This window comes from Pseudophryne corroboree, chromosome 5, assembly GCF_028390025.1.
Source record: "Pseudophryne corroboree isolate aPseCor3 chromosome 5, aPseCor3.hap2, whole genome shotgun sequence".
Lineage (NCBI taxonomy): Eukaryota > Metazoa > Chordata > Amphibia > Anura > Myobatrachidae > Pseudophryne > Pseudophryne corroboree.
The window spans coordinates 541,464,983-541,487,540 of NC_086448.1; the positions used below are offsets into that span (position 1 = coordinate 541,464,983).

At 47.2% G+C, this 22,558-nt stretch overlaps 1 protein-coding gene across 2 annotated transcripts in view; it reads right to left on the minus strand.

The window, feature by feature from the left end:
* DTNBP1 (dystrobrevin binding protein 1) overlaps positions 1-22,558 on the minus strand; it is a 309,854-nt gene that overhangs the window by 154,364 nt on the left and 132,932 nt on the right. For both annotated transcript variants that reach the window (XM_063923203.1, XM_063923204.1), the window contains exon 7: positions 11,727-11,749. In XM_063923203.1, the coding sequence (XP_063779273.1) occupies positions 11,727-11,749 (23 nt within the window). The remainder of the gene's footprint in view (positions 1-11,726; positions 11,750-22,558) is intronic.

Below are 22,558 nucleotides of genomic sequence, written 5' to 3' on the forward strand. Positions count from 1 at the left end.
GTCCTCTAGGAGGTGAGAACTGAGCAGACCCCCCCAGAGCGATATCCTGGCCATTAGAAGTAAATTCCAGTGCATGTGCCGGTGAAAACCCAGACCATATTCCTAACAGGTCCCCTGAACCACTCTGGCAATTGACCTGTACACCAAAAAAGCCTCTTATGCCGCATCCAACGTCTTCATCAACGGAACATATTGATGGATTGGCCCTGTAAATCTGGTCCGACTCCGGATCCTCAGACCTCTGTCCACAGGAAACCACCAAACCGCAACCGTTCAGTATCTACCCTGATACTACCTCCGACATCTGCGCCGTTGGGAACAACAGCCCTTCCCTGTGTCGAAGCACAGTCAGAGAGAAACAATGATTTCTTTACCTCGCCTCAATCAGGCGAACATCTCAGTACAGAATAACAATGGTTCTTACTGGGTTTTTTTTTTTTTTTTTTTATAACCGGGACAGGAGGACGAGGCCCTGAACCTGACGCCCTCTGGTATGGCATCGCGTACTACCTCCCCTTCCAGAGGGAAATAGCAATATCCATTAGAAAATTAGTGAGGGAAAACATCTGTAACTCCAGAATGTCCCCTTCTGGATTCTATAAGTAATTCACCGGTCCTAGTTCATCCTTGGACTAACTGAAAATAGTAACTGAGTCGTCACCGGAGTGGGGTCCCGTCATATAGACACTGCAACATGTGTTGAATGCGGTAGAAACAGACACGACATCCTCTTCTCCGAACCTAACAAGGCCGGAGTACTCTTACCTTTTCACTTCCACAGGGTGAATAGAAAAGGAAAAAAGAACTGTATCGAACCGATTAAAATGACAGGATCCCATAAAGGAATGCATCAACAACCGTTGTGGGAGACTCTAACTCCCAAAACTAAACTTACCAGCAGGATCCACCGAGATTGACTGAACTGAAGTAACCCCCCAAACAGCGGTACACCGTCCCAGGGAAAAAACTCCAGTAACTCTCGGAGTCAGCCTCAGCAATCCCCCGGTCACACATCCTGCATTCGTACGACAGCCTGCCGCAATGTTATAGAGAAGAACCAACATAAGGAAAACTCCCCTCTCTCTTTAGGGTAAATCTATCTGAAGCCTTACCGAATCCAAACACTCTCTCATGTGCATGTAACACAAATAAGCCCACAGTATAGAAATAAAATATCACTTAGCTTTCCTGTATACGATCCTTTGAGACAGGGCCCCGTGTCGACCAGGAGTTAACTTTAACAGTATTCTATCCGTGGCAGGAAAAGAATAAACCTTCGGACTCCTGGAGAAGATGTGAGACCAACTCGTCACGGCCGACCTAGAGCTTTATCAACAGAGCGACCAGCACATGAGAAAGAATATTTTTACTTCAGTCGACATTAGAAATCATAATGTAATACACACGTATCCCATATACATATATATATAACATACATATAAGTGGATTGTCTCGAACCGTAGGGTCCTTAGTGACAGTATTGTGTACTGTATGTGTATGACCGTGTGCTGACATGCCCCAGTTGTAGATCAGACAGGAAACCATATGGTCGACAGAAACCCTAGTATTTGTCGACAAACCGGGAGTAGTAACCAGGTAAAATAACCATCTGGCGACCCAGAGAGGTCCGAGTAGAAAATACCTAAACAAACTTTCTAAGACCCTCCCACCTACTACCATATCAGTGCTTGAGTTACATGCCCAAGGAACCGTACCAAACATATATATATATATATATATATATATATATATACACACACACATATACATATACATATATATATACACATACACACATATATATATATATATATATATATATATACACATACACACATATATATATATATATATATATAAATACACACTGACTTAAGGCAGTTACAGCCTGTTAAGTTACTCTCGGTAAAAACAATTGGTGCCGACAGGGTCGCCTGCATACAACTGTGTCACCCAAATAGTGTTCCCTTTAGCCAAGTAACCAACTACCGACCTGCTGACACTGCATAAACTGCTTCGAGGACCAATAGGCGTCAATGATGCCGACAGCGATCCCCCTTTAGTGTCAGATTACTGAATCCTGTCGACATATGTCGACTAAACGCATTGTGGGCATTCTGACCAGGGAAACCCAGGGTACATGGTGTACTCCCATTTAAGCACCTAAGTGTTATAATCTAAACAATGTGCCCCCCTCACGATTGAACAATGGCGGGGACATGGAGGAAAATGGCGCTGAAAGAGTTGTGAGGGTGAAGCCCCGCCCCTTCTCGGCGCTTCAGCCCGCTAAAATATACCTTCTCTTTCCCAGCGGGGGACCTTATACAGTGTCTACACACTGTATATAAGGTCCACACCGTTAAACAGTGTTCATCATGCTGCCCAGGGCGCGCCCCCCCCCCGCGCCCTGCACCCTCATGAGCCGTCGGCGCGGGAGTCACTGGCGCGTCTGATGCGCTATGCTGGCGGGGGTATGGGACACGGTGCCGAGGCACTGAGAAAGCTTTTAATGCCAGCCTTGTTTTAAAAAATCAGTAACTTGCTGCCCAGAACGCTCCCCCCCCAGCGCCCTGCACCCTGTGAGTGCGTTGGTGTGTGGGAGCATGGAGCGCAGCGCGACCGCTGCGCTGTACCTTAAGGATCAATTAAGGTTAGAGATAAAAAAAAAAAAGGGGCAGACTAGATGGGCCAAGTGGTTCTTATCTGCCGACAAATTCTATGTTTCTATGTTAATGAAGTCTTCTGCCGTCACTGAAGTCTTCTTTCTTCACATACTCACCCGGCTTCTTTCTTCTGGCTTCTGTGAGGGGGGTGACGGCGCGGCTCCGGGAACAAGCAGCTAGGCGAACCAAGTGATCGAACCCTCTGGAGCTAATGGTGTCCAGTAGCCGAGAAGCAGAGCACTTAACTAAGAAGAAGTAGGTCCTGCTGCTCTCCCCTCACTCCCACGCTGCAGGGAGCCTGTAGCCAGCAGGTCTGCCTGAAAATAAAAAACCTAACAAAGTCTTTTAGAGAAACTCAGTAGAGCTCCCCTAGTGTGTGTCCATTCACTCTTGGGCACAAAGTCCAACTGAGGTCTGGAGGAAGGGCATAGAGGGAGGAGCCAGTTCACACCCAGCTCAAGTCTTTGTAGTGTGCCCAAGCTCCTGCGGATCCGTCTATATCCCATGGTCCTTTTGGAGTCCCCAGCATCCTCTAGGACATAAGAGAAAAAACAAAAACAAACAGTTGAAGAAATGTGAGTTTCCCAAACGCCACCATTACAAATATTAAGGATATACATGTTTGAACACATGTGACAATTGTTACCTCAGTCAATTTGATGTAACCATCCAGATTTATCACATGGATATGCTTAAAACGTGGACTGTAATGGTGGAGTTTGGGAAACTTGGAGTTGAGCAGCTTACCAATACGCATCTGCTGAAAGGATGGATTCAGCAGGATATCCCCGGCTGTTGGGATCCTGGCGGTCAGGAGATCGACGCCGGGATCCCGACAGCCAGCATTCCGTCAGCGAGCGCAGCATGTCCCCTCGCAGGCTGCTGTGCTCGCCACGCTTCGGGCCCGGTGTCCACCTTCGGTCACCATAGGGTTATATTCCACCTCAGGTGGTGGCGTGAACCGCCGGGATCCCGGCAGCAGAAAACTTGATTGATTGCATAGTACAATCTGTGCAAGCATTGTTATGTTTAAAGGAGGATAAACCGTTAAATAAATAAAAGCTATTAATGCGAGGGATTCCCCTCTAAAATCAATAACCAGACCCAAACCTTAGCCTAGGATGGTATTGGTAAATAGGGGGGGTTTCCTCATTTTCTAATAACCAACACCGGGCTTAACCACCGGGAGGGATAATTCTATGGCAGGAAGACACACAGTGTGGGGTTTTCCTGACATAATGTTAACCAGCCCCAAGCTGGTCAGCCCAGGGCTGAAATCCATCGGAAAGTCATCTGCCATCCCTTTTGCTTTCAAATCTGCATTTCAGTTGGCTTTGTTTTATGGATGTCCCATTTTCCCACTGTAGCTTCTTAAAATCTACGATGATAATAATACAATGTGCCAGCAATATTCTGTTTTTGGATACCATTAACACATATATGTCCTATCATTATTCCTGTCCTGTTACAAAATGACTTCGCTTTAAATTTAAAAAATATAAATTGCAACAATGGATCTAGCAATTTGTCCAATTTTAATCTACAACCCCAGTTATGACCATTAAGATTATTAAATATGCTTATAGTGCATGTTAATCACACTGTAAATGATCATCTTTTTGCGTTATTAAATTACTAGAGAATGATAATGGGTAGTGGGAAAAGAATCCAAAATACAGAATAAGATAACAAGGACTGTGGAACTTGTCTATACTGACACATTTTTAAAAGCTAGTACTGTTCATAAAAAGGTAGTAACACTATGCAGAAGATGATAAAGTAGTCAATCCATGCTATAAACCAGTGATTCTCCAACCCAGTACTCATGGAACCATCCAAGTGCTTGTTTTTCAGATCATCTACATGGAGCACAGGTGTGTTAATTGTCCAACACCATAGATCTACAGGTGGTACTAATTAAAACCTGAAAACACACACAATAGGTTTCTATGAGGTCAAAGTTTGAAAAATGCTGCTATAAACCATACTATTGCTTATTACTTTCCGAACGATGATTATATAAGCACGTTGGTACTCCCACTTCAGTTCCATATTTTAATTCATATGTAACAATGGCTCACCAACTATCTGTGCTTGTTTTGTATATGAATGTTATAACAGCACAAATTGGTATACCATCATGGCAGTGTCATCAGGATTTCACCATAATGGTTGACTATAGACAGTATTTTAGATATCGTGGGGGATATATATATCAAAGCATGAAGAGAGATAAAATTGTGAGATTGGAGGTCCCAACCAATCAGCTACGCTGGTACACACCTAAAGATTTATCTGTTCAATCTGTCTGGTGGGAACAAAAATCTGGTAATGTATGGTAGCAATGACAATCAACCATTTTGCGCCCAAACTCTGGAAAATGGGCACAAACGATTGTTTGGATAAATATGTTATATCAAAGAGAATTACGCAATTTTCTGAACTACAATTGTGTGTTTTCCAGTGTTTGGGAGCAAATGGTCAATTGTCATTTGTTCCCATACATCACCAGATTTCTGTTCCCACCAGACAGATTGGACAGATAAATCTTTAGGTGTGTACCCAGCTGCCGCCATTACCCAGCCTGTAAAATGTAAGGTAGCATTTTCTGCAATAAAGTATGTCTATTTCATATGTCTGTATTTACATGACTGCTAAAACTATGTAATATTAATCCATCAACAGTTTTATATTCCACCCACTTTCAGGCAGAGAATCAATAGATTAGAAGGGAAAAACGAGTTTTATGGTAAGAACTTACCTTTGTTAAAACTCTTTCTGCGAGGTTCACTGGGCTCCACAAGGAAAGACATAGGGGGTGTAGAGTAGGATCTTGATCCGAGGCACCAACAGGCTCAAAAGCTTTGACTGTTCCCAGAATGCATAGCGCCGCCTCCTCTATAACGCCGCCTCCCTGCACAGGAGCTCAGTTTTTAGTTAACCAGCCCAATGCAGTAGCAGGAAAAGAGACGACAACAGTTAGTAGCCACATACACCCACACTCTCACGACAGGAGAAGTGTCAGATGCTAATGCCATACCAACCCAAAGAAGCTAAGTGCGTCAGGGTGGGCGCCTTGTGGAGCCCAGTGTACCTTGCAGAAAGCGTTTTAACAAAGGTAAGTTCTTACCATAAAACTCATTTTCTGCTGCGGGGTACACTGGGCTCCACAAGGAAAGACATAGGGGATGTCCTAAAGCAGTTCCTTATGGGAGGGGACGCACTGTAGTGGGAACAAGAACCCGGCGTCCAAAGGAAGCATCCTGGGAAGTGGCAGTATCGAAGGCATAGAACCTTATGAATGTGTTCACAGAGGGCCACGTAGCCGCCTTGCACAATTGTTCAAGGGTCGCACCATGGTGGGCCGCCCAAGAAGGTCCAACAGACTGAGTAGAATGGGCTGTAATGTGAGCAGGAGCTGATAGACCAGCCCTCAAATAAGCATGTGCAATCACCATTCTAATCCATCTGGCCAAAGTTTGCTTGTGAGGAGACCAGCCCCGTTTGTGAAATCCAAACAGCACAAAGAGAGAATCAGATTTCCTAATAGAAGCAGTTCTCCTCACATAGATACGGAGAGCCCGTACCACATCCAAAGACAGCTATTTGGGAGACAGATCAGGAGAAACAAGTGCCAGAACCACAATCTCCTGGTTAAGGTGGAACGAAGAAACCACCTTAAGTAAATATCCGGGACGACTCCTAAGAACCGCCCGGTCATGGTGAAATATCAGATATGGGGAACTACAAGACAAGGCACCCAAATCCGACACTCTTCTAGCTGAGGCAATAGCCAGCAGAAACACCACCTTAAGGGAAAGCCACTTAAGATCAGCTGAACCAAGAGGTTCAAACGGAGACTCTTGTAACGCCTCTAAAACCACCGACATGTCCCAAGGAGCCACAGGCGGGACATAGGGAGGTTGGATACGCAACACACCCTGAGTAAAGGTATGCACATCAGGTAAGGTCGCAATCTTTCTCTGAAACCACACCGACAAGGCAGATACTTGAACCTTGAGGGAGGCCAGACGCAGGCCTAAGTCTAGGCCCTGCTGAAGAAAGGCCAACAACTTGGCTATACTTAACTTGGAAGCGTCATAATTGTTAGACGCGCAACAAACAAAGTAAGAATGCCAGACCCTATAGTAAATCCAAGCAGAAGCCGGCTTCCGGGCCCGCAACATAGTTTGAATGACCGCCTCAGAAAACCCTTTAGCCCTTAAGACAGAAGCTTCAAGAGCCACGCCGTCAAAGACAGCCGGGCTAGGTCCTGGTAGACACAGGGGCCCTGAACGAGGAGGTCTGGGCGTTGTGGAAGTAGAATTGGACGCTCTGATGATAGGCCCTGCAGGTCTGAAAACCAGTGCCTTCTGGGCCACGCTGGAGCTATGAGAAGCAGAATTCCTTTTTCTTGCTTGAACTTCTGAATTACCCTGGGCAGGAGTGACACCGGAGGGAACACGTACGGCAGCCGAAACCTCCACGGCACTGCCAGCGCATCCACGAATGCTGCATGAGGATCCCTTGTCCTTGCTCCGAAGACCGGAACCTTGTGATTGTGTCGAGACGCCATCAGATCCACGTCTGGAAGGCCCCATTTTTCCACTAGGAGTTGAAACACTTCTGGATGGAGGCCCCACTCTCCGGAGTGTACGTCCTGACGACTGAGAAAGTCCGATTCCCAATTCAGGACTCCCGGAATGAATATTGCCAATATGGCCGGTAGATGGCGTTCCGCCCAATGTAGAATCCGTGAGACTTCCTTCATTGACAAAACGGCTTCGAGTGCCGCCTTGATGGTTTATGTAAGCCACTGTGGTGGCGTTGTCCGACTGTACTTTAACAGGACGGTTCTGAAGTAAATGCTGGGCCAGGGTCAACACATTGAAGACTGCCCGCAATTCCAGAATGTTGATCGAGAGGAGAGATTCCTCCTTGGTCCACCGACCCTAAAGGGAGTGTTGCTCCATCACCGCTCCCCAACCTCTGAGACTGGCATCTGTTGTAAACAGGACCCAGTCGGATATCCAGAAGGGACGGCCCCTGCACAATCGTTGGTCCTGGAGCCACCAGTGCAGCGACAGACGGACCTCCGGAGTCAATGAGATCATAGGAGACCTGATCCGGTGAGGTAGGCCATCCCACATGGCTAGAATTAGCCTCTGGAAGGGGCGAGAATGGAATTGAGCATACTCCACCATGTCGAATGCTGACACCATGAGGCCCAGCACCTGCATCGCCGAATGTATCGACACTTGCAGACTAGAAAGGAAGCAGCGAATCCTGTCCTGAAGCTTCAGGACTTTCTCCTGAGACAAGAACAACCGCTGGTTGTGAGTGTCCAATAGCGCTCCCAGGTGCACCATGCTCTGAGCAGGGATCAGGGAGGATTTCTTCCAGTTGATGAGCCACCCGTGGGCTTGTAGAAACCGGACAGTCATATCCAGATGACGTAGGAGAAGTTCTGGGGAATTTGCCAGGATTAACAAGTCGTCCAGATACGGCAGTATCCTGACCCCTTGACAGCGGAGTACCACTGTCATCACCGCCATAACTTTGGTGAAGACTCGCGGAGCCGTAGTTAAACCAAAAAGTAACGCCCGAAACTGGTAATGGAGGTTGCCAATCGCAAACCTCTGGTATTGCTGATGTGACACTGCTATAGGAATATGCAGGTAAGCATTCTGTATGTCCAGGGAGACCATGTAGTCCCCAGGTTCCAAGGCAAGAACTATAGAGCGAAGGGTTTCCATACGGAACTTGGAAACTTTCACAAACCTGTTCAATGCCTTGAGATTGAGAATGGGCCAGGAGGACCCACTCGGTTTCGGGACTAGAAACAACGGAGAATAGTACCCCCGGCCCGTCTGAGCAAGAGGCACCTGTACGACGACTCCTGTATCCAGGAGGGTCTGTACCACAGAATGTAGAGTGTTTGCCTTTGTCTGGTCCAAAGTCTGTCAGGCAAAATCGATGAGGGGGTCGGTATTTGAATGCTATGGCGTAACCTCGTGTGACGACTTCCCGTACCCAGGCATCTGAAGTGGTCTTCAACCATTCCTAGGTATACCCTAGAAGCCGGCCCCCCCACCCTGGGATCCCAGAGGGGGAGGCCCTCCCCGTCATGCGGCAGGCTTATCGGTCTTGGCAGCTTGCTGACGGGCAGCCCAGGCTCTCTTGGGCTTCGGCTTACCAGGTTTGGAAGTGCGGGCCTGCTTGTTGTACGCCTGACCCTTTGCTTTACCTGAAGGACGAAAGGGGCAAAAGGACGTACCGTTAGCCTTCGACACAGAAGGAGCGGTACCTGGCAGACAGTCAGTTTTGGCAGTAGCCAAGTCAGCCACTATCTTATTTAATTCCTCCCCAAACAGAATATCTCCCTTGAAAGGGAGTACCTCCAGGGTTTTTCTAGAATCCAGATCCACAGACCAGGATCTCAGCCACAATATCCGGCAAGCCAGGACTGATGTAGTAGAGGCCTTGGCTGCTAGGATACCTGCATCAGAAGCCGCCTCTTTAATATAGTGAGAAGCTGTGACAATATATGACAAGCAATGTCTAGCATGGTCAGAAGAGATTTCAGCTTCTAACTCTAGGGCCCATGCTTCAATAGCCTCTGCAGCCCATTTTGCTGCAATAGTGGGCCTTTGTGCAGCACCCATGAGGGTGTAAATCGCTTTTAGACAACTCTCCACACGTTTATCCGTAGGCTCTTTTAGAGACGTGACAGTAGTGACAGGTATAGCTGAGGAAACCACCATCCTAGCCACATGTGAGTCTACTGGAGGAGGCGTTTCCCAATTTTTAGACAGCCCTGGCGCGAGGGGATAGCGAGCCAGCATCTTCTTTTGAGGCACAAACTTCTTTCCCGGGTTTCTGACGTATATCCACTAGGTGGTCAGAGTGAGGTAAAACTTGTTTAACCACCTTCTGACGCTTGAACCTATCTGGTTTCTTAGGAGGGGCGGATGGCTCGGGATCATCCGTAATCTGTAAAATCAACTTAATAGCCTCCAAAAGATCAGGAACAACCACATGTGAACGACCCTCCCCCTCAGCAGTATCTGTGTCAGAATCTGTGGGGTCAGTGTAAGCGCCATCTTCATCAGACGAGGTGTCAGTGACAGCAGTGGATTGTGAGGAGATAAAAGCTCGCTTAGAGGACCCCTTGGGTCTTAGGCGAGCAAGGGTCAGATTTTTAATAGTCAAGGACTGGTTCAACTTCTTCAATTGAGCAGACAAATTATCCGCCCACGGCGGGTTAGCTGCAGGGACCACATACGGTTGCACCGGTAGAGGAGGTCCCATAGGGGGTGTCAGTTTAGTAACTAGCGTATGTAGAAGCGTGGAGAAAGTAGCCCACGGTGGGTCATTATGCACCCCCGTTGCCACAGTCCTACTGGGGGGCAAGGAGCCCCCAGAACCAGAGCCCACAGCTGCTATGGTCTCCTCATAGGGATCTGTGGCTTCAGCAACACCGGCAGTGTTCAGCCCCAGAACTGTTACCTTCAGAAGCCGACATGATATAACTTGCAGTATCAGGTAACACAGTACAATTGTCAGCAGCACAATACCTCTTGCCCAAACCCCTGCGCAGTGTAGTCAGCTAAAGCAGGGATACAGGAGAGATATGGTGACTAAAATCACATAGAAAAATACGTATTAAAGTATATCTTGTGAAAATCCTAAATAATTATAAAACCTGATGCACCAAGCCCCCTCAGGTTATAGAATATAGGGATAGCAAGTTGAGTGAGAGATACGAAATGGAAACCACTCAGCAAGCTAATGCACACACATATAGTCACAGTTATACAAAGCAGAGGTTATTACTAACAATAATACTGCACTGGACCAGCTACTATATATAGCTAAGTAGTCAATAGTTATAACACTGCACAGTAAGAACTGGATGTATATCACAGGGTACTTGTACCAGAGAACCCTGACTAAATGCACTCTCTTAAGTATTCTACATGTCATTTAGACAGTGTTAGTTAAGTGTAATGTAAAGTCACAGCGCTGTCAACCAGGCGGCTTTACAAAGGAGGATTTGCCCAAGCAGTCCCAGGAACAGTGTAGCTGAGAGAAATGGCACCCACACACTGACAGGGAGTGAGGGAGAGACAGATATGCAGCTCCAGGGTGGGAACATTTGCTGGAAATGGCACCCTGGGGCTGGGGGGAGGGGCTCCAGGTCTAAGCCTTATCCCCTCTGCTGGCAAAACCACCAGGTACTGCGGGCTACACACAAAAAAGGTTTTAAGAGAAAACCTGACCTGCACCCATGCCCTGGTGATCTAGTGGGATCGCCTGTACTGCCACAGTGTCCACTGCCAGCGCGCGCGGCCAGCCTCCCACTGACCGCACCGGATCGCGATAAATCACGGCCACTCACCACCTCCCGAAGCGCGGCCACGCGATCCCGAAGAGCCCCCGTTTTGTGTGCCTGACTCAGAAGAAAACCGGAGCCTCCTGCTGTAGTTACCCGGCAACCAGGGCTCGGGAGTGTACAGCGCCGCTAGGGAGAGCTGGAGCAGCAGCAGTGAATGTCACTAGACATGTACACACCGCTACAGCCCTTGAAGTCTTCACTTTTCTTCTCAAAAAAAGCTCTTCTTAGAGCTGCCCAGAGCAGCCCCTCTGTTATGTGCCTGCTATCTGCGGCACCAACTACAAAACTAAGCTCCTGTGCAGGGAGGCGGGGTTATAGAGGAGGCGGCGCTATACATTCTGGGAACAGTCAAAGCTTTTGAGCCTGTTGGTGCCTCGGATCAAGATCCCTCTCTACACCCCCTATGTCTTTCCTTGTGGAGCCCAGTGTACCCCGCAGCAGAAAAATACATATCTATAAAAATGAGAAATAACGCAAAACAGACCACGCAGTTCATTCATTAGTTCATACCTTGGAGGCTTTGTAATGCATTTGTATTTACAATGGAAGTAACCGCTTTGAGAATAACATGGCATTAAACAATCTTAAATGCAGAACAGCTAATCTGTCATTTATAAACCTATTTATACGGGTACATTGTAAATAAGTATAAGACAATAATTTACCTTTAATGTTCTCAAGCTCCTTCCTGTAAGAAAATACAAGGAACTATTAAGGATGATCACTGGTGATGTACATTTAACGCATGCAGGGTTCACATACTGTATACAACTATAACACTTGTTGCCAATACAAAGCAGACATAAAAATAACTGGAAGACTTTATAACGTGATTTGACCTTATTATATACAGGAGACAGGAAAAAGTTGGACCGAGTATCATGAAGAATATCAAATCACAAAGTATTATCAAATATAACTATAAATATATATATTCTTAAAAATTAATCTAAAATGTAATCATCAAATATACATTACAATTGGCAAAGTTAACCAATAAATAATAATCCTAAATATACTTTAGGGTAGGGAAAAATAATATCTTAAGCAGAAAACTGATAGCCTATATAATAATGAATGACTAAGTCAAAATATGCAGTTTCCGAAAATGAAAGAATGTCTCAACATTTACATGGAAAAGCAGGTTTAATCACACGCATTGGAATCACTGGCTAATTACTATATTGAGAGGAGAGTATATGTCACAAAGCACATCTTGCTGATAATCGCAACAAGAGGAGAGAGTGTACATACATATATACCCATCAGCAATAACATTAAAACCACCTGCCTATTATTGTGTAGGTCCCTCAAGTGCTGCAAATACAGCTCTGCCCCATCAAAGCAAGGACACCACAAGACCTCTCTGAAGGTGTCCTCTGGCAGTGTCGGACTGGGGCATGAAGGGCCCACCGGGGGAACACAGTGGTAGGGCCCATATTTAGGCCTGTGCCCAATCTCCAAAGGGGATGTGGCCAGCTGCCACACTGGTTTCCCCTTAACCATTAGAGAATGCATGGGCTGGGCCCTTTGATAAATATATTTAGTAAATACTGTTAGTGCATGCATGATAATGTAGCAGATTAATAAAAGCAATGCACTGTAGACCATAAACCATAGTCCTGTGCAGTATTAGGTAACATATGCAGAATGTATAATTCAAGAACATAGTCTGGAACCTGATCCCTAGATGAGGAGGTGGGGCCCCTAGGCAGGTAGATATCCTCCGACTGTCAGAGAGGAGAATACTTCTGTAACATCTTGTATGCTGTGAGTGGTACTTTTAGTGATGGAGTTAGTCTTTAAGACTTTTGAGCAATAAATATCCTGCCTTTAAGACAACTGCATCTGTATCTTGCGATCAACAGAATTATGGCAAACGCCATTCCATTCTTCAGCTGTTATAGGTTGAGCCCAGAGTCTCAAAGCTCCACAATCTGCCAGCTACCGTGCAGAGAACTGGTCAATGGTGAAGGACCAGTGGAAATTAGCAGACACCAACTAGGAGTTGTTGCAGCAGCGTGTCCATGCATACTCAGGAGTAAGCAGAATTCAGGCACCAATAATAGGAGCCTGAGTGGAAATCAGCAGTTCCAAGTGCCAACTGCACGAGAATGGTGCTGGCAGCAATATAAAAAATTAAATTAAATTTAAACATGTCCTTCACCTAATCCACAAAAAAAAAAACATGACAATTTCTAGCGATTTTTGGAAACCAAAAAAATAGTCAGTTAAGTGGTTAAAAGACTTAGGGGGAGATGTACTAAGCAGTAAAAATAGTGGAAAAGTTAGCCAGTAGAGAAGTTGCCCATGGCAACTTATCAGCTGCTCTGTATAATTTTGTAGTATGCAAATTATAAGTTACTTCAATGCTGATGGGTTGCCATGGGCAACTTCTCCACTGGCTCACTTTAGAAATACATAAATATACGACCTAAAGTGGGTGCTATTATGTAGCGTATGTACCAACAGAAAAGAGACGCCTTGTTGTGGTCCATTGGCTTACCATTTATTTGCAAATGTAAGCAACAGAGATCTCTGCATTGCGATCATCAGGTACAATGTAAATCCAATTATGCTGGCCCATTGGCAGCTGGCTGGGAGAATTAGTTTGATGGATTTTTTTTATATAGTCTATATTAACCCATCCCTTTCATGAATATGTGATGAGCCTATAAACTGATCTGACCAACATCCATTCTGTGTATCAACATCATCCATACTGTCTGCGCCATTTGACTCAGGTTTGCCACTCCCAAATCATACTTCTGGGATTATCCAGACTATAGGGTTTCTTAGCAAAAAATATTGTGTTTTCAACATTCTGCACTCAGGATCCCTATTTGGAGTTATATGGGTGCATCAGACCAAATTAGTGTCTCTAGAAAGAGGAAGATATTCATACAGGAGATGTATTTTAATTGCCAGAAAAAGGTAGAATAAAAGAAAAATACAGACTACCATAAATTAATTTACTGTAAATTGAGCAAATGGTGATTTTTTTGTGAATTCTCTTTTGTGCCCTTGGTAACAAGTTGTATACAAACTACCTCGGTTTGTAATTTCTGTATTGCAAACGTAGATTTGTTTTATTATCTGCTTTTCTTATTGTTTGTTCTGTACTTACAATTTTGTCTTTTTTGATTAGGAATAAATCATATATTTTGTACCAAGTGCAGGATGCATAGCTGCTCCTATAGAGGCTCTTGTGATTAATCAAACAATTACAAGAGTATAATGGATAAGAGATTTTAGAAGCCATACATGCTTACATGAAAACAATAATGATATGCTCAAAATTAGAAAATGTGACTATGCGGTACATTTAACAAATGAAAAAGTATTCCATACACAGGTGCTACATCGCATGCATGGAAATAGAATGCATAGACAAAAAAGAAGCAGAAATATTGTTTAAGTTTATCTGGAATATTTCACTTGCAGAACAAAGGAATGACAGAGCACTGCAAGCTGGAATTATCTCACTTCCTGCCTCTATGCAGCCTTATTGTAGCTGTTCTAAATCTGTCTGCCAAGCACAAGTGCTCTCTACTTAAAGCAGACAAATGGAGTCTAAGTTTAACATAATTTAAGAGTTTTAATCTGGTCTATTTTTTTACCTTTTTTAGGTCAGCACAAAATTAGTGGTTAAAAGCTATCTTGCACGTAATTTTAGGTTTTTAATATGTGGCTTCAATTTGCGTGCACTTTATTTTACAATGATAGAAGTCTTTAAAATCAACCCTATTTTATTTAGCTAATAAGGACATTTCATAAGAAAGAACACGGAGGGAATGACGCCTGTAAACTGGCGCTCTGACTGTACACTCAGGGGTTAAGGTTTTTGTGAGGAGGGTTCAGTTTTAGATGGTAGGAACTGTTGATTGGTCCATTAGTTGTTATGGGAGACGTCATGGGTTTTAGTTAGCTAGTTTGTATGGGTAAGGATCTCTTCTTTTCTGAACATTTGACAGAGAAGTACTGTGTTAATTTTGCTTTATTGTGATTAAACTTGCGGATAGGCTGTTTTTTCTTTCTTGACTGTCTTTTCTCATCTTTTCCTCCCTTTCTTTTACCTCCCCTTCCCTTTACTTGGCTTTGTTAGTCGTGTTCTTTCGTCTCTAATCTTTTATCTCTATCATGGAGCGCCCTAGGAGACTTGCAGCCTTCTCTCCTATTACCTGGATAACGGGTCGGCAAGTGCCAGGGTCGCAGGGGCTGGTGAGGCTGGTCCGGCTGAGGTGGTGGGCACCTGCTCAGGCTGCTGGCGGCTCTTCGAGTGGAGGACACCGGTGGGGATGCAGTGGTTTCCAAGCCGGTTCAGGCACGTCATGGGTGAGAGCGTCCTCGGGTTCGGCCTGCGATCCGGGGATTGTCAGGTTCAGTGGTAGCATGGCTTTGCCCAGCGGCACTTGCTCGGGTGGCCGGGCTTGTAGTGGTTAGTCCAATGGACTCACGGGGGTGTCCGCGGGTCAGTGTGGCCGCGGGAGCTACTAGTGCCGAAGCCCACCTTGCTGTGGATGAGTCAGGTCTAGCAGAGCCAGCACCATTTTAGAGATGCCAGGTCAGGGAGTGACAGCAGCTCTCCGCTGCGTGGGAAGATGGGGCTGCGGGAGCATTTGCTGAGGTGAGAGGGAGTCGAGGGCCTATACATGCACGGCTTTCCCAGCGATCTAGGCTGCCTATCAGGGTGAGGGATGAGAGATCCTACAGTATATGCTGAGGTAGTGAGGAAGGCTCCTGCTCAGAGAAGAGGCGCTTTTCTCTCTGGTCGCCCTTCCCATAGTGCGGAGGGTAACGCCGGGAGTGGTTTTGACGTGGCTGCTGTGTCCTCTCTGTGTGCTTTCATAATTTCAGTGCTAGTCCCATTTTGACCACTGGTCCTGGTGAGGGTACTTCAGCTAGCGGGAGGTGTGTTGGCCCTTTGGCGCTGGTGTCACAGTTAGCGCAATCGTTAGTGCCCGTCGTTACTGCTTCTGTTGCTAAGACGCAGCGGGGAGTGCCATGTCCAGGGACCAGCTATCAGATTCTGCCTTTGTTGTGCTGGAAATGTCCTCTCATTGTCCCAGATGGAGATCCAGAAAGGAGAGCCCCTGCTCAACTGTTGGTCCTGTAGCCACCAGTTCAGTAACAAACGAACCTCCGGAGTCAAAGAGATCATTTGAGACCTGACCCGATGAGGCAGGCCATCCCACTTGGAAATAATTAACCTCTGCAGAGGGCGGGAATGAACTTGAGCGTACTCTACTATGTCGAAAGCTGACACCATGAGGCCTAGTACTTGCATCGCCGAGTGTATCGACACTCTTGGGCGAGATAGGAAATATCTGATCCTGTCCTGAAGTTTCAGGATTTTCTCTGGAGACAAAAAATAAGATTTTACTCACCGGTAAATCTATTTCTCGTAGTCTGTAGTGGATGCTGGGACTCCGTAAGGACCATGGGGAATAGCGGCTCCACCGGAGACTGGGCACAACTAAAGAAAGCTTTAGGACTACCTGGTGTGCACTGGCTCCTCCCCCTATGACCCTCCTCCAGACCTCAGTTAGGATATTGTGCCCGGAAGAGCTGACACAAGAAGGAAGGATTTTGAATCCCGGGTAAGACTCATACCAGCCACACCAATCACACCGTATAACTCGTGATACTATACCCAGTTAACAGTATGAATAATAACTGAGCCTCTCAACAGATGGCTCAACAATAACCCTTTAGTTAAACAATAACTATATACAAGTATTGCAGACAATCCGCACTTGGGATAGGCGCCCAGCATCCACTACGGACTACGAGAAATAGATTTACCGGTGAGTAAAATCTTATTTTCTCTGACGTCCTAAGTGGATGCTGGGACTCCGTAAGGACCATGGGGATTGTACCAAAGCTCCCAAACGGGCGGGAGAGTGCGGATGACTCTGCAGCACCGAATGGGCAAACTCTAGGTCCTCCTCAGCCAGGGTGTCAAACTTGTAGAATTTAGCAAATGTGTTTGACCCCGACCAAGTAGCTGCTCGGCAAAGTTGTAGAGCCGAGACCCCTCGGGCAGCCGCCCAAGAGGAGCCCACCTTCCTCGTGGAATGGGCTTTCACTGATTTAGGATGCGACAGTCCAACCGCAGAATGTGCAAGCTGAATCGTACTACAGATCCAGCGAGCAATAGTCTGCTGTGAAGCAGGAGCACCCAGCTTGTTGGGTGCATACAGGATAAACAACGAGTCAGTTTTCCTGACACTAGCTGTCCTGGAAACATAAATTCTCAGGGCCCTGACTACGTCCAACAACTTGGAAGCCTCCAAGTCTTTAGTAGCCGCAGGCACCACGATAGGTTGGTTCAAATGATAAGCTGATACCACCTTAGGGAGAAACTGGGGACGAGTCCTCAATTCTGCCCTATCCATGTGGAGAATCAGATAAGGGCTTTTACATGACAAAGCCGCCAATTCTGACACACGCCTGGCCGAAGCCAAGGCCAACAGCATGACCACTTTCCACGTGAGATATTTTAATTCCACGGTTTAAAGTGGCCCAAATCAATGTGACTTTAGGAAATCCAACACCACGTTGAGATCCCAAGGTGCCACTGGAGGCACAAAAGGAGGCTGAATATGCAGCACTCCCTTAACAAAAGTCTGAACTTCAGGTAGTGAAGCCAGTTCTCTCTGGAAGAAAATCGATAGAGCCGAAATCTGGACCTTAATGGAACCCAATTGGCCCATAGTCACCCCTGACTGTAGGAAGTGCAGAAAACGGCCCAGCTGAAATTCCTCCGTTGAGGCCTTCCTGGCCTTACACCACGCAACATATTTTCGCCAAATGCGGTGATAATGGTTTGCGGTCACTTCTTTCCTAGCTTTAATCAGCGTAGGAATGACTTCCTCCGGAATGCCCTTTTCCTTCAGGATCCAGTGTTCAACCGCCATGCCGTCAACGCAGCCGCGGTAAGTCTTGGAACAGACAGGGCCCCTGCTGCAGCAGGTCCTGTCTGAGCGGCAGAGGCTATGGGTCCTCTGAGATCATTTCTTGAAGTTCCGGGTACCAAGCTCTTCTTGGCCAATCCGGAACAATGAGTATAGTTCTTACTCCTCTTTTTCTTATTATCCTCAGTACCTTGGGTATGAGAGGAAGAGGAGGGAACACATAAACCGACTGGTACACCCACGGTGTCACCAGAGCGTCCACAGCTATCGCCTGAGGGTCCCTTGACCTGGCGCAATATCTTTTTAGCTTTTTGTTGAGGCGGGACGCCATCATGTCCACCTGTGGCCTTTCCCAATGGTGTACAATCATTTGGAAGACTTCTGGATGAAATCCCCACTCTCCCGGGTCGTGCCAGCTGAGAAAGTCTGCTTCCCAGTTGTCCACTCCGGAAATGAACACTGCTGACAGTGCTAACACATGATTTTCCGCCCATCGGAAAATCCTTGTGGCTTCTGCCATCGCCATCCTGCTTCTTGTGCCGCCCTGTTGGTATACATGGGCGACCGCCGTGATGTTGTCTGACTGGATCAGCACCGGCTGGTGTTGAAGCAGGGGTCTAGCCTAACTTAGGGCATTGTAAATGGCCCTTAGTTCCAGAATATTTATGTGTAGGGAAGTCTCCTGACTCGACCATAGTCCTTGGAAGTTTCTTCCCTGTGTGACTGCCCCCCAGCCTCGAAGGCTGGCATCCGTGGTCACCAGGACCCAGTCCTGTATGCCGAATCTGCGGCCCTCTAGAAGATGAGCACTCTGCAGCCACCACAACAGCGACACCCAGGCCCTTGGAGACAGGGTTATCAGCCGATGCATCTGAAAATGCGACCCGGACCACTTGTCCAACAGATCCCACTGGAAGATCCTTGCATGGAACCCTCCGAATGGAATTTCTTCGTAAGAAGCTACCATCTTACCCAGGACTCGCGTGCATTGATGCACCGACACCTGTATTTGTTTTAGGAGGTCTCTGACTAGAGATGACAACTCCTTGGCCTTCTCCTCCGGGAGAAACACTTTTTCCTGTTCTGTGTCCAGAACCATACCCAGGAACAGTAGACGCGTCGTAGGAACCAGCTGCGACTTTGGAATATTCAGAATCCAGCCGTGCTGTTGTAGCACTTCCCGAGATAGTGCTACTCCGACCAAGAACTGCTCCCTGGACCTCGCCTTTATAAGGAGATCGTCCAAGTAGGGATAATTATAACTCCCTTTTTTTATTTTTGAAGGAGTATCATCATTTCGGCCATTACCTTGGTAAATACCCTCGGTGCCGGGGACAGACCAACGGCAACGTCTGGAATTGGTAATGACAGTCCTGTACCACAATCCTGAGGTACTCCTGGTGAGGAGGGTAAATGGGGACATGCAGGTAAGCATCCTTGATGTCCAGTGATACCATGTAATCCCCTTCTTCCAGGCTTGCAATAACCGCCCTGAGCGATTCCATTTTGAACTTGAACCTTCGTATATAAGTGTTCAAGGATTTCAATTTTAGAATGGGTCTCCCCGAACCGACTGGTTTCGGTACCACAAACACTGTGGAATAGTAACCCCGGCCTTGTTGAAGGAGGGGTACCTTGATTATCCCCAGCTGGAAGTACAGCTTGTGAATTGCCGCCAGTACTACCTCCCCTTTCTCCGAGGGCAGCAGGCAAGGCTGATTTGAGGTAACGGCGAGGGGGAGTCGCCTCGAACTCCAGCTTGTATCCCTGTGATACTACTTGCAGAACCCAGGGATCCACCTGTGAGCGAGCCCACTGGTCGCTGAAGTTCCCGAAACGCGCCCCCACCGCACCTGGCTCCACCTGTGGAGCCCCAGCGTCATGCGGCGGACTCAGAGGAAGCGGGGGAATATTTTCGATCCTGGGAACTGGCTGTCTGGTGCAGCTTTTTACAGTGCTTTCTTAGGCTGTGAGGAAACCTGAGGTAAAAATGTTTTTCTTCCCAGCTGTTGCTGTGGATACGAGGTCCCAGAGACCATCCCCAACAATTCCTCACCCTTATAAGGCAGATGTGCCTTTTAAAGTCAGCATCACCTGTCCACTGCCGGGTCCCTAATACCCTCCTGGCAGAATGGACATTGCATTAATTCTGGATGCCAGCCGGCAAATATCCCTCTGTGCATCCCTCATATATAAGACTACGTCTTTAATATGCTCTATGGTTAGCCAAATAGTATCCCTGTCCTGACAGGGTAACAGACCCCGCTGCAGCAGCACTATCCATGCGGAGGCAATTGCAGGTCTCAGTATAGTACCTGAGTGTGTATATACAGACTTCAGGATAGCCTCCTGTTTTTTATCAGCAGGCTCCTTCAAAGTGGCCGTATCCTAAGACGGCAGTGCCACCTTTTTTGACAAACGTGTGAGCGCCTTATCCACCCTAGGGGATATCTCCCAACGTGACCTATCCACTGGCGGGAAAGGGTACGCCATCAGTAACTTTTAGAAATTACCAGTTTCTTATCGGGGGAACCCACGCCTCTTCACACACTTCATTCACTCATCTGATGGGGGAACAAAACACTGGTTGCTTTTTCTCCCCAAACATAAAACCCCTGTTTTGTGGTACTCGGGTTAATGTCAGAAATGTGTAATACATTTTTCATTGCCGAGCTCATGCAACGGATGTTCCTAGTGGATTGTGTATATGTCTCAACCTCGTCGATACTGGAGTCAGACTCCGCGTCGACATTTGTGTCTGCCATCTGAGGTAGCGGGCGTTTTTTGAGCCCCTGATGGCCTTTGAGACGCCTGGGCAGGCGCGGGCTGAGAAGCCGGCTGTCCCACAGCTGTTACGTCATCCAGCCTTTTATGTAAGGAGTTGACACTGTCGGTTAATACCTTCCACCTATCCATCCACTCTGGTGTCGGCCCCACAGGGGGCGACATCACATTTATCGGCATCTGCTCCGCCTTCCACGTAACCTTCATCAAACATGTCGACACAGCCGTACCGACACACCGCACACACACAGGGAATGCTCTGACTGAGGACAGGACCCCACAAAGTCTTTGGGGAGACAAAGAGAGAGTATGCCAGCACACACCAAAGCGCTACATAATACAGGGATTCACACTTCCCACAGTGATTTTTCCCTTATAGCTGCTATAATACACAATTTTGCGCCTAAATTTAGTGCCCCCCCTCTCTTTTTAACCCTTTGAGCTTGAAAACTACAGGGGAGAGCCTGGGGAGCTGTCTTCCAGCTGCACTGTGAAGAGAAAATGGCGCCAGTGTGCTGAGGGAGATAGCCCCGCCCCTTTTTCGGCGGACTTTCTCCCGCTTTTTATGGATCTCTGGCAGGGGTATTTTTCACATATATAGCCTCTAGGACTATATATTGTGATTAATTTGCCAGCCAAGGTGTTAATATTGCTGCTCAGGGCGCCCCCCCCCAGCGCCCTGCACCCATCAGTGACCGGAGTGTGAGGTGTGCATGAGGAGCAATGGCGCACAGCTGCAGTGCTGTGCGCTACCTTGTTGAAGACCGAAGTCTTCTGCCGCCGATTTTCAGGACCATCTTCATGCTTCTGGCTCTGTAAGGGGGACGGCGGCGCGGCTCCGGGACCGAACGATCGAGGTCGGGTCCTGTGTTCGATCCCTCTGGAGCTAATGGTGTCCAGTAGCCTAAGAAGCCCAAACTAGCTCCAATCAGGTAGGTTCGCTTCTTCTCCCCTTAGTCCCTCGTAGCAGTGAGTCTGTTGCCAGCAGATCTCACTGAAAATAAAAAACCTAAAATATACTTTCTTTTCTAGGAGCTCAGGAGAGCCCCTAGTGTGCATCCAGCTCAGCCGGGCACAAGATTCTAACTGAGGTCTGGAGGAGGGTCATAGGGGGAGGAGCTAGTGCACACCAGGTAGTCCTAAAGCTTTCTTTAGTTGTGCCCAGTCTCCTGCGGAGCCGCTATTCCCCATGGTCCTTACGGAGTCCCAGCATCCACTTAGGACGTCAGAGAAACAAACGTTGGTTGTGCATGTCCTATAATGCCCCCAGGTGCACCAAGCTCCGAGCAGGGACCAGCGAGGACTATTTCCAGTTGATGAGCCACCCGTGGGCTTGTAGGTATTGGACCATCAGTTCCAGATAACTGAGGAGAACCTCTTGGGAGTTCGTCAGGATCAGCAAGTCGTCCAGATACGGCAGGATCCTGATACCCTGACAGCGGAGAAGAGCCATCATCACGACCATGACCTTGGTGACGATCTGAGAAGCCGTTGCCAATCCAAAAGGCAGTGCCTGGAATGGATAATGTAGGTTGCCAATAGCAAACCGCAGATATTGCTGATGCGAAATGGCAATAGGTATGTGCAGGTAAGCATCCTTATGTCCAGGAATACCATATAGTCTTCGGGTTCCATGGCCAGCACTATAGAGCGCAGAGTTTCCATACGGAATTTGGATACTCTCACAAACTTGTTCAATGATTGGAGGTTAAGTATAGGCCGGAAGGACCCATTTGGCTTCGGAACTAGAAACAGGATCGAATAGTAACCCCTGCCTCTCTGAGACAGACGTACCG